This window comes from Sus scrofa, chromosome X (genome assembly GCF_000003025.6).
Source record: "Sus scrofa isolate TJ Tabasco breed Duroc chromosome X, Sscrofa11.1, whole genome shotgun sequence".
Classification (NCBI taxonomy): domain Eukaryota; kingdom Metazoa; phylum Chordata; class Mammalia; order Artiodactyla; family Suidae; genus Sus; species Sus scrofa.
In genome coordinates, this window is record NC_010461.5 from 61,678,772 (window position 1) to 61,690,597 (window position 11,826).

At 36.2% G+C, this 11,826-nt stretch overlaps 1 protein-coding gene across 11 annotated transcripts in view; it reads right to left on the reverse strand.

The window, feature by feature from the left end:
* The window catches only part of ATRX (ATRX, chromatin remodeler), a 288,314-nt gene that overhangs the window by 94,744 nt on the left and 181,744 nt on the right, over positions 1-11,826 (reverse strand). For all 11 annotated transcript variants that reach the window (XM_003360375.5, XM_021080085.1, XM_021080083.1 and 8 more), the window contains 2 exons: positions 10,714-10,889; positions 9,244-9,361 (listed from right to left, as the gene is read on the reverse strand). In XM_003360375.5, the coding sequence (XP_003360423.5) occupies positions 9,244-9,361; positions 10,714-10,889 (294 nt within the window). The remainder of the gene's footprint in view (positions 1-9,243; positions 9,362-10,713; positions 10,890-11,826) is intronic.

Here is an 11,826-nt window from a genome sequence, read left to right on the forward strand (position 1 = left end):
AAGGAGAAACAGATGGGAATACAGTCATAGTAGGAGACTTTAATACCCCACTCACACCAATGGACAGATCCTCTAGACAGAAAACCAATAAAGCAACAAAGATCCTAAATGAAACAATAGAAAAGTGAGACTTAATTCACATCTTCAGGACACCACATCCAAAAAAATCAGAATACACATTCTTCTCAAGTGCACATGGAACATTCTCAAGAATCAGCCACATATTAGGACACAAAGCTAACCTCAACAAATTTAAGAGTATAGAAATTATTTCAAGTATCTTCTCTGACCACAATGCCATGAAACTAGAAATCAACCACGGGAAAAGAAATGAGAGAAAACTGACTACATGGAGACTAAATAACATGCTACTAAAAAACCAATGGGCCAATGAGGAAATCAAAAAAGAAATTAAAAAATACCTTGAAACCAACGATAATGAAGACACAATCTCTCAAAATCTACGGGATGCTGAAAAAGCAGTGCTCAGAGGGAAATTTATACCGATACAAGCCTTTCTCAAAAAAGAAGAAAGATCCCAAATGGACAACTTAACCCTCTACCTAAACGAATTAGAAAAAGAAGAACAAAAAAGACCTAAAGTCGGCAGAAGGAAGGAAATAAAATATTCAAAAAACAATAGAGAAAATTAATAAAACTAAGAGCTGGTTGTTTGAAAAGGTAAACAAAATTGACAAACCCCTTGATAGACTCACTACGAAGAGGAAAGAAAGAACCGAAATAAACAAAATAAGAAATGAAAACGAAGAAAGCACAACAAATACTGCAGAAACACAAAAAACCATAAGAGAATACTATAAACAACTATATGCCAACAAATTTGACAATCTGGAAGAAATGGACAATTTTATAGAATCTTACAGCCTGCCAAAACTGAATCAAGAAGAAACAGACCAACTGAACAGACCGATCACTAGAAATGAAATTGAAAATGTCATAAAAACACGCCCTACAAATAAAAGTTCAGGACCAGATGGCTTCACAGGAGAATTCTATCAAACATATAAAGAGGAATTGGTGCCCATCCTCCTTAAACTTTTTCAAAAGGTTGAAGAAGAAGGAATACTCCCAAAGACATTCTATGATGCCACCATCACCCTCATTCCAAAACCAGACAAGGATACCACCAAAAAAAGTAAACTATCGCCCAATATCATTGATGAATATAGATGCAAAAATTCTCAACAAAATCTTAGCCAACCAAATCCAACAACATATCAAAAAGATCATACACCATGACCAGGTAGGGTTCATCCCAAGTTCACAAGGATGGTTCAACATATGAAAATCAATCAACGTCATCACCACATTAACAAAAGAAAAGTCAAAAATCATATGATCATCTCAATAGACGCAGAAAAGGCATTTGACAAAGTCCAATATCCATTCATGATCAAGACTCTTGCCAAAGTGGGTATACAGGGAACATTCCTTAACATGATCAAAGCCATTTGTGGCAAACCCTCATTCAGAAATCAGTCGCATTTCTGTATACCAGAAATGAAATATTAGAAAAGGAATACAAAAATTTTATAATTGCACCTCAAAAAATCAAATAGCTCAGAATACACCTGACCAAGGAGGTAAAGAACTTATATGCCGAGAACTATAAAACTTGAATCAAAGAAATTAAAGACGTAAAGAAATAGAACAATATTAGATGTTCCTGGATTGGAAAAAATCAATATTGTAAAAATGGCCATGCTACCCAAAGCAATCTACAGATTCAATGCAATCCCTATCAAATTACCCATGACATGTTTCAAAAAACTAAAACAAACAATCAAAAAATTTATGTGGAACCATGAAAGACCCAGAATTGCCAAAGCAATCCTGAGAAACAAAAACCAAGCAGGGTGGCATCACTCTCCCAGACTTCAAGCAATATTACAAAGCCACAGTCATCAAAACAGTGTGGTACTGGTATCAAAACCGACAGACAGACCAATGGAAGAGAATAGAGAACCCAGAAATAAACCCTGACACCTATGGTCAATTAAACTTTGACAAGGGAGGCAAGAACATAAAATGGGAAAAAGACCGTCTTTTCAGCAAGTGGTTCTGGGAAAACTGTACAGCTGCATGCAAATCAATGAAACTGGAACTCACCCTCACACCATGCACAATAATAAACTCAAAATGGCTGAAAGACTTAAATATATGACAGGACACCATCAAACTCCTAGAAGAAAACATAGGCAAAACACTCTCTGACATCAACATCATGAACATTTTCTCAGGTCAGTCTCCCAAAGCAACAGACATAAGAGCAAATATAAACCAATGGGACCTAATCAAACTGAAAAGCTTTTGCACAGCAAAGGAAACCCAAAAGAAAACAAAAAGACAACTTACAGAATGGGAGAAAATAGTTTCAAATGATGCATCAGACAAGGGCTTAATCTCTAGAATATATAAGCAACTTATACAACTCAACAGCAAAAAAGCCAACAATCCAATTGAAAAATGGGCAAAAGACCTGAATAGACATTTCTCCAAGGAAGAGATACAGATAACTAACAAGCACATGAAAAAATGCTCAACGTCACTGATTATAAGAGAAATGCAAATCAAAACTACCATGAGATACCACCTCGCACCAGTCAGAATGGCCACCATTAATCAGTCCACAAATAACAAGTGCTGGAGGGGCTGTGGAGAAAAGGGAACCCTCCTGCACTGCTGGTGGGAATGTAAACTGGTACAGCCACTATGGAGAACAGTTTGGAGATACCTTAGAAATCTATACATAGAACTTCCATATGACCCCACAATCCCACTCTTGGGCATATATTCGGACAAAATTCTACTTAAAAGAGGCACATGCACCCGCGTGTTCATTGCAGCACTATTCTCAACAGCCAGGACACGGAAATAACCCAAATGTCCATCAAGAGATGATCGGATTCGGAAGAAGTGGTATATATACACAATGGAATACTACTCAGCCATAAAAAAGCATGACATAATGCCATTTGCAGCAACATGGATGGAACTAGAGACTCTCGTACTGAGTGAAATGAGTCAGAAAGAAAAAGACAAATACCATATGATATCACTTGTAGCTGGAATCTAATATACAGCACAAACGAACATTTCCACAGAAAAGAAAATCTTAGACTTGGAGAATAGACTTGCGGCTGCCCGACCGGAGAGGGAGGGAGTGGGAGGGATCGGGAACTTGGGGTTATCAGATACAACTTGGAATGGATTTACATGGAGATCCTGCTGAGTAGCATCGAGAACTATGTCTAGATAGTTATATTGCAACAGAACAAAGGGTGGGGAAAAAATATATACATGTAAGAGTAACTTGGTCCCCATGCTATACAGCAGGCAAAAAAAATGTGAAAAAAAAAAAGAGTATCTCATTGATATTAGCTATTTTACTACCACAAGACATCCATGCAGGCCCTAATGCTAACTTTAAGCAAATGCCTTAGTTTAATGTCCAAACATATGACATTATATATATCCAACTCTAAAACTCTTAGAGTCATACCACCTTCTAATTAGCCTCTCAGTCTAGAAATCTAACATTTAATAACTACCATCCTTGAACTATCGTGTAGAGACCACAAAAAGTAGTCAACATTCTCAGAAGTACACTTATTTCATTTAGGCAGAAAGCAGAAGAAACAAAAACAGATTAAGTACCATAGAGCCCCTAGTTCATATTGTTAAAAAGTCCATCACTACCCAATTCCTATTAACAGTTTTAAAACCCTCAAACACAGACTGTAAGAGGGGTTTCAGACTAACAATATTTCAAGACCCCTGGCAGAAACAATTGTATATACTTTCCAAATTAACCAATTTTTACCCTAGACCTCCAAGAATTCCCACATATAATACTCTAACAGGTATTAGGAACCTGTGGTCACAAGTACTTAAAAACACACATGGAAACAAGGCAGTATGCCTGAAAACACAGAAACAAAAGAGAGAGATGAACATAGATGTAAAAATCCTCAACAAAATACTAGCAAACTAAATCCACCAATACATTAAAAAGATCATATACTATGGTCAAGTGGGATTTATCCCAGGAATGCAAGGATTTTTCAGTATCTGCAAAATAATCAGTATGATACATCACATTAACAAAAGGAAGAATAAAAACCATTTGATCATCTCAATAGCTGGTGAAAAGGCTTTTGACAAAAATATAACATCAATTTATGGGAAAAAACCTCCAAAAAGCAGTCATAGAGGAAACCTAGCTCAACATAATAAAGGCCATATGAGATTAACCCAAAGCTAACATCATTTTCAACAATGAAAAGCTGAAAGAATTCCTGCTGAGATCAGGAACAAGACAAGGATGTCTGCTCTCACCACTACTCTTCAACATAGTTTTGGAAGTCTTAGCTATAGCAATCAGAGAAATAAAAGGAATCCAAATTGGAAAAGAAGCAGTAAAACCATCACTGTTTGTATATAACATGATACTATACATAGAGAATCCTAAAGATCCAACCAGAAAACTGTTAGAGCTCATCAATGAATTTGGTAAATCTGTAGGATATAAAATTAATACACAGAAATCTCCCATATTTCTATACACTAACAACAAAATATCAGAAAGCAAAATTAAGGAAAACAATCTCATTTATCACTGCATCAAAAAGAGTAAAATATCTAGGAAAAAAAATCTACTTAAGCAGGCAAAATATTAGTACTCTGAAAATTTTAAGATGCCATTCAAAGAAAATAAAGATGACACAAACAGATGAAAAAATATACCATGTTCTTGGATTGGAAGAATCAACATTGTCAAAATAACTACACTATCCAAGGCAATCTACAGATTCAATGCAATCCCTATCAAAATACTAGTATCATTTTTCACAGAACTAGAACAAAGTATTTTTAAATTTGTATGGAAACAAAAAAGACACCAAATAGTCAAAGCAATCCTAAGGAAGAAAAATGGAACTGGAGGAATCAGTCTAACATCAAACTATATTACAAAGATATAGTCATCAAAACAGTATGGTACTGCCACAAAAACAGAAATATAGATCAGTGGAACAGCACAGAAAGCCTAGAAATAAATCCATGCACCTATGGACAACTAATCTATGATAAAGGAAAGAAGAATATACAATGGAAAAAAGTCTCGAGACTTTCTTGTGGTGCAGTGGAAATAAATCTGACTAGTATCCATGAGCATGTGGGTTCATTCCCTAGCCTCACTCACTGGGTTGGGGATCTGGCATTGCCATGAGCTGTGGTATAGGTCGCAGATGTGGCCCAGATCCTGCATTGCTGTGGCTGTGGAGTAGGCCGGCAGCTACAGCTCTGATTCAACCCCTAGCCTGGGAACTTCCATATGCTGTGGGTGTGGCCCTAAAAAGGAAGGAAGGAAGGAAGGAAGGAAGGAAGGAAGGAAGGAAGGAAGGAAGGAAGGAAGGAAAGAAGGAAAGAAAGAAAGAAAGAAAAAGAAAAAAGTCTCTTGAATAACTGGTTCTGGAAAAACTGGACAGTTACTTGTAAAAGAATGAAATTAGAACACTCCATGACACCATACACAAATATAAACTCAAAATAGATTAAAGACCTAAAGGTAAAACTGAATGGTATAAAACTCTAAGAGGAAAACATAGGCAGAACACTCTCTGACATACACTGCAGCAATATCTTTTCAGAACCACCTTCTAGAGCAATGAAAATTAAAAAAAAAAAAACCCAAATGGAACCTAATTAAACTTAAAAGCCTTTGCACAGCAAAGGAAACCATCAACAAACAAAAAGAATGGGAGAAAATACTTGCAAAGGAAGCAACTGACAAGGGATTAAGCCCTGTAATATACGAACTCATGCAGTTCAATAAAAAAAAAAAAAATACAATCCTTAACATTCAGAAATCAGTTGCATTTTTTTTTTCTGTCTTTTTGCCTTTTCTAAGGCCGCTCCCACAGCATATGGAGATTCCCAGGCTAGGGGTCTAATGGGTGCCTTAGCCACCGGCCTACGCCAGAGCCACAGCAACGTGGGATCCGAGCCACGCCTGTGACCTACACCACAGCTCACGGCAATGCAGGATCTTTAACCCACTGAGCTAGGCCAGGGATTGAACCCGCAACCTCATGGTTCCTAGTCCGATTCGTTAACCACTGCACCACAATGGGAACTCCTCAGTTGCATTTCTGTATACTAAGACTGAAATATTAGAAAAGGAATATAAAAAAACAATACCTTTGAAAATTGCACCCCAAAAAACTAAATACCTGGGAATAAACCTAGCAAAGACAGTGAAAGACTTATACACTGAGAGCTATAAAATATTAATAGGAATTCCCGCTGTGGCTCCATGGGTTAAGAACCCAATATAGGAGTTCCCGTCGTGGCGCAGTGGTTAACAAATCCAACTAGGAACCATGAGGTTGAGGGTTCGGTCCCTGCCCTTGCTCAGTGGGTTAATGATCCGTATTGCCGTGAGCTGTGGTGTAGGTTGCAGACGCGGCTCGGATCCCGCGTTGCTGTGGCTCTGGCATAGGCTGGCGTCTACAGCTCCGATTCGACCCCTAGCCTGGGAACCTCCATGTGCCACGGGAGCAGCCCAAGAAATGGCAAAAAGAAAAAAAAAAATAGAACCCTAGCTCCACTCAGTGGGTTAAGTATTCAGCATTGCCACAAGCTGCTGCATATGCTGCAGATGCGGCTCAGATCCAGTATTGCCAATGGCTGTGGCATAGGCCTGCAGCTGTGGATTTGACTCCTATCCAGGGAACTTCCATATGCCACAGGTGCGGCCCTAAAAAGAAAATTTAAGAGGATTCATTTTTTATAAGTCGGGTTCTTAACCTGTTGAGCCACAAAGGGAACTCTGAAAGAGGATTCAAAGAAATGAGAAGATACCACATTCCTGGATTGGAAGAATTAATTATTAAAACAGCCATACTACCTAATGCAATCTAAAGATTTAATGTGATCTCTACCAAATTGCCTGTGACATCTTTCACAGAACTATAACGAATAACCCAAAAATCTGTTAAGGAACCACAAGCAATCCTGAGGGAAAAAAATAAAGCAGGATGCATAACTCTCCCAGACTTCAGCCAACATTTCAAAGCTACAGTAATTAAGGCAGTGTGATATTGGTTAAAAAAAAAAAAAAAAAGACACATGGATCAACGGAACACAAAAGAACCCAGAAATAAACCCACAAACCTATGTCAATTAATCCTCAACAAAGGAGGCAAGAATATAAAATGAGAAAAAGACAGTCTCTTCAGCAAGATGTGCTAGGAACACAGGACAGCTGCATGTAAACTAGAACACAACCTCACACTATACACAAAAATAACTCAAAATGGCTTAAAGACTTCAACATAAGACATGATACCATAAAACTCCTAGAAGAGAACAAGGCAAAACATTCTCTGACAAAAACTATACAAATATTTTTACTTGTTCAGTCTCCCAAGGAAATAGAAATAAAAACAAAAATAAACAAAGGGGACCTAATCAAACTACAAGTTTTTGCTCAGCAAAGGAAACTATAAAAAAAAAAAGCAACAACAAAAAGACAACCTTTGGAATGGAGAAAATAGTTGCAAATAATGCAATCAGCAAGGGCTTAATCTCAAAAATACACAAATTCATACAACTCAACAACAACAAAAATACCCCACATGAGAAATAGGCAGAAGATCTAAATAGACATTTATCCAAAGAAAACATACAGATAGCCAGTAGGCACACGAAAAGACGCTCAACATCACTAATTATTAGAGAAAGGTAAATCAAAACTACAATGAAGTACCCCCTCACTTCTGTCAGAATGGTCATCATTAATAAGTCTACAAATAACAAATGCTGGAGAGGGTGTGGAGAAAAGGGAACCCTCCTACACTGGTGGTGGGAATGGAAATTGGTATAAACACTATGGAAAACAGTAATGAGGTTCCTCAAAAAAATAAAAATATGACTACAATATAATCCAGCAATCCCATTCCTGGGCATCTAACTGAAGAAAACCGTAATTTGAAAAGACACTGGCACCCCAATGTTCACAGCAGCACTATTTGCAATAGCAAAGACGTGAAAGCAACCCAAATGTCCACTGACAGAGGAATGGATAAAGAAGATGTGGTACATATATACAATGAAATATTACTCAGTGATAAAAAAGAATGAAATACTGTCAGTTGCAGCAACATGGATGGATTTAGAGGTTATCATACTAAGTGAATTTAGACAGTAAAAGACAAACATCACATGATATCACTTCTATGTGGAATCTAAAAAAAAGGATACAAATGAAATTATTTGCAGAACAGAAACAGACTCACAGACTTTGAAAACAAATTTATGGTTACCAAAGTAGATAGATAGGCAGGATGAGGGATGGACTGGGCATTTGGGATTGGCATATGTAGGCATACTATGCTATATGGAATGATTGGCCAAGGGGGATTTGCTGTATAGCACAGTGAATTACCCAAAACTGTGTGATAATCTATATGGGAAAAAGAATCTGAAAAAAAATGAATATGTGTATATGTATAACTGAATCATTCTGTTGTACAGGAGAAATTATCACAACATTGTACATCAACTATACTTCAATAAAACTTTAAAAAATGAAAAAATATACTAGAATTTTACATATCTTATGGATTTATTTACATACATAATTTTTCTGAAATAAAAGGTCTTTACAAATTATGGCATTATTGATATACGTTATATATGTTTTTTTCACCAGTTTGTTCCTTTATTTTATTTTTTGTCTTTTTAGGGCCGCACCCATGGCATGTGGAGGTTCCCAGGCTAGGGGTCCAACTGGAGCTACAGCTGCCAGCCTTCACCACAGCCACTGCAACACGAGATCTGAGCCACATCTGCAACCTACATCAGAGCTCACGGCAACGCCAGATCCTTAACCCACTGAGCAAGGCCAGGGATCAAACCCACATCCTCATGGATGCTAGTCATGTTCATTAACCACTGAGCCATGTCACAAATGCCCCCTAAATTTTATTTTGAGAATATTCGTTTTTTAAATTAGAAATATTTTGTGCGTCTACAAAATAAGCATACCCATTTTATTCAAGTGCAAAACTGCAAAAGAACAACTGCCATGTTAAAATTAACAAGACAGCATTCTTCAGAAAAAGAATGTTTTAAGAAGAATCAGTAAATAAATAGAATCAATCAATAAATAAATAGATCATAAATAAATAAAATCAATAAACTATATGAATTTGTTACCTGTTAAGTGATCTAAGTAGTACTGATAGAGTTTGCACTGAATAGGAGTCATTCTCACAGCTAACACATATTCATGTTTTGGAGGCAAGAATTTTGTTAATGCAGTATAATCTTTCCTCTGTAATAAATAAGAAAGAGAATGAAAATTAGTTAACTTAAATATACAACAGAAAATAACTGCTCTAAGAATCATCATTGCTTGCAAATAAAAAATACAAATAAATAAATAGGTACCACATATACATAAGAAAACATTTTACTTAAATATATTTACCCTCTTTAATCACACAATGATCCCATATAGCTGCAGTTAATGTATCTCATGTGACTATACAATATGACACACTGGCAAAAAGATACTGCAACGCACCAGGCAGGTTTTAAATTGAAGTAGCCATATTGCCAAGTGAGAAATTTAGGTTTTCAAATGGTCTCCTCTATATGGAAAAAAAAAAAGTGGAGAGGGGATATAGTATGTAGCGATAGCAAAAAGACTTGTTTTAATCATATGGTAAAAGTGATGAATCAAAGTCTGATGCAGTCTGAGTTATCCTTTAGGTAAGATATGCCAACATACCAGAGGATAACAGGTAACTTCAGGAGGGAATGTTTGCTCAACTGAGAAAACAAGCTGTGTATAGGTATTCTTGAAACCATTTAATATAGGAATAGGAAAGAAAGAACACTAATGTGCTAGATACAAATGGCTACTTAAACCAGAAAAACACTGCCTAGGTAGTGGCAGCAATATAGAATGGAGTACTTGCTAGTACCTGTGGCTAACCTGAACAAACAGGATGGATGCTTTTAACTTACATAATGGTAGTATACTTAGCAAAAGGATAGCATGTCTCATTTGTTACGTCTTTTTTTTTGGTACCACTAGTATCTGGTCTTAAGAAAAAGTGCAGAACTGAGGTCTATTTGCTGCTTGGCGAGTCACTATATACTTATCTACTGGTTAACAAAAACTTACTAAAGCATGTAAATATTATTAACCCATTTAGGTTACTGTATGTACTTGAAATTAATAAAACTGTTGATTGAGGATTACATTAAAATGGCTTCTCTCATAATTCATAATTGTCTTTCCTACAACCATTTCAAACAAGTGAGGTTTGGAACACTATACCATGGAATTAAGAGTGATCAGAGAAATTTCTTAATCATAATAGGTATGTTCCTATTACATACTCGCTATCTTAAGGATAAGGAAATGTAAATATTAACATATTAACACAGGAAACTACATACTTGGCAAAAGAATTAATCAATTATGTTCTAAACATCTCATTGGAATTTTTTTAAGTTCAATGTTGCTTAAACTTAGGAAGAGTGTGCAAGGAGATTTAACTGTAAAACATACATTGAAAAAAGGAGAAAGACAACACAAAATCATTAGTTTAAATTCAGAAAACACTGCAATATAACAAAGTAGCAATATTTTTTTATTATGGAATGTACTTATACCTGAACACATCCAGCTAACATCTCATAGAGAATGTGAGCACGTTTTTTCATTACTCTTACATCTACCATAGTAGAATCTGCACATTGGCCATTTTGGATTGGATTTATAAATCGATTCCTGAACTCCTTAATGGATCCAAGCAAATTTTCTTTGATAAAGTTAACCATGCAATGATCTAAGAGAAAAGATATTAGTTCATTAACAACAGTAATGGCTAAAAGAACTGAGAAAAATTCTCTGATAAAATGCTCATGTCAAAAAGGCATGGCATGGAAGTATTAGAATTAAGCTACAAAGAAAGAACACCAAACTGAGTGTAGACTAAACACTGGTTATATGTTTGACCTAGAACTGGATTACCTAGAACTGGATTACTGGATACAAGTAAAATTCATCCCTAAATTCCAGACATGAACGTTTAAAAAAGCACCTAAGAACACTTTATTCTAATTCACTATTCTTTACAGCAGATATGGAGTATAAAACAAGTGCTCTGGAGTTCTCCTTGTAGCTCAGCAGTAACAAACCTGACTAGTACCCATGAGTATGGGGCTTCAATCCCTGGTCCCACTCAGTGGGTTAAGGATTCAGTGTTGCCATGAGCTGTGGTGTAGGTTGCAGATGCAGCTTGGATCTGGTATTGCTGTGGCTGTGGTGCAGGCTGGCAGCTGCAGCTCTGATTTGACCCCTAGTCTGAGAACTTCCATATGCTATGGGTGCGTGCCTTAAAAAAAAAAAAAAAAGTGCTCTATACGTCTAACCATGATTTTATGGTCAGCAAGAGTGTCTCGTGGGGAAAAAAAAAACCACAGGTACTGAAACAGAATAATAAAATCAGATAATACACCACTGTATCAAATTTTATGTTAATTGATTTATTTCCAGAAGTCTTTAATAGTTATCTGTTGCCCTATACTATACAAGTCCACAATGTGAAACAGGGCAATACTCTATACATGGCAAAAGAAAAAAGGGAAACTAGAAGGTAAAATATCCATACATATTATAGATAATATATATAAAGTGAAACAAAAAGCTTAAATTAACTATTACAAATAATTTAAAAGTTATTATAAATACACTAAAGGACAGAAATAACATAAAATAACAAA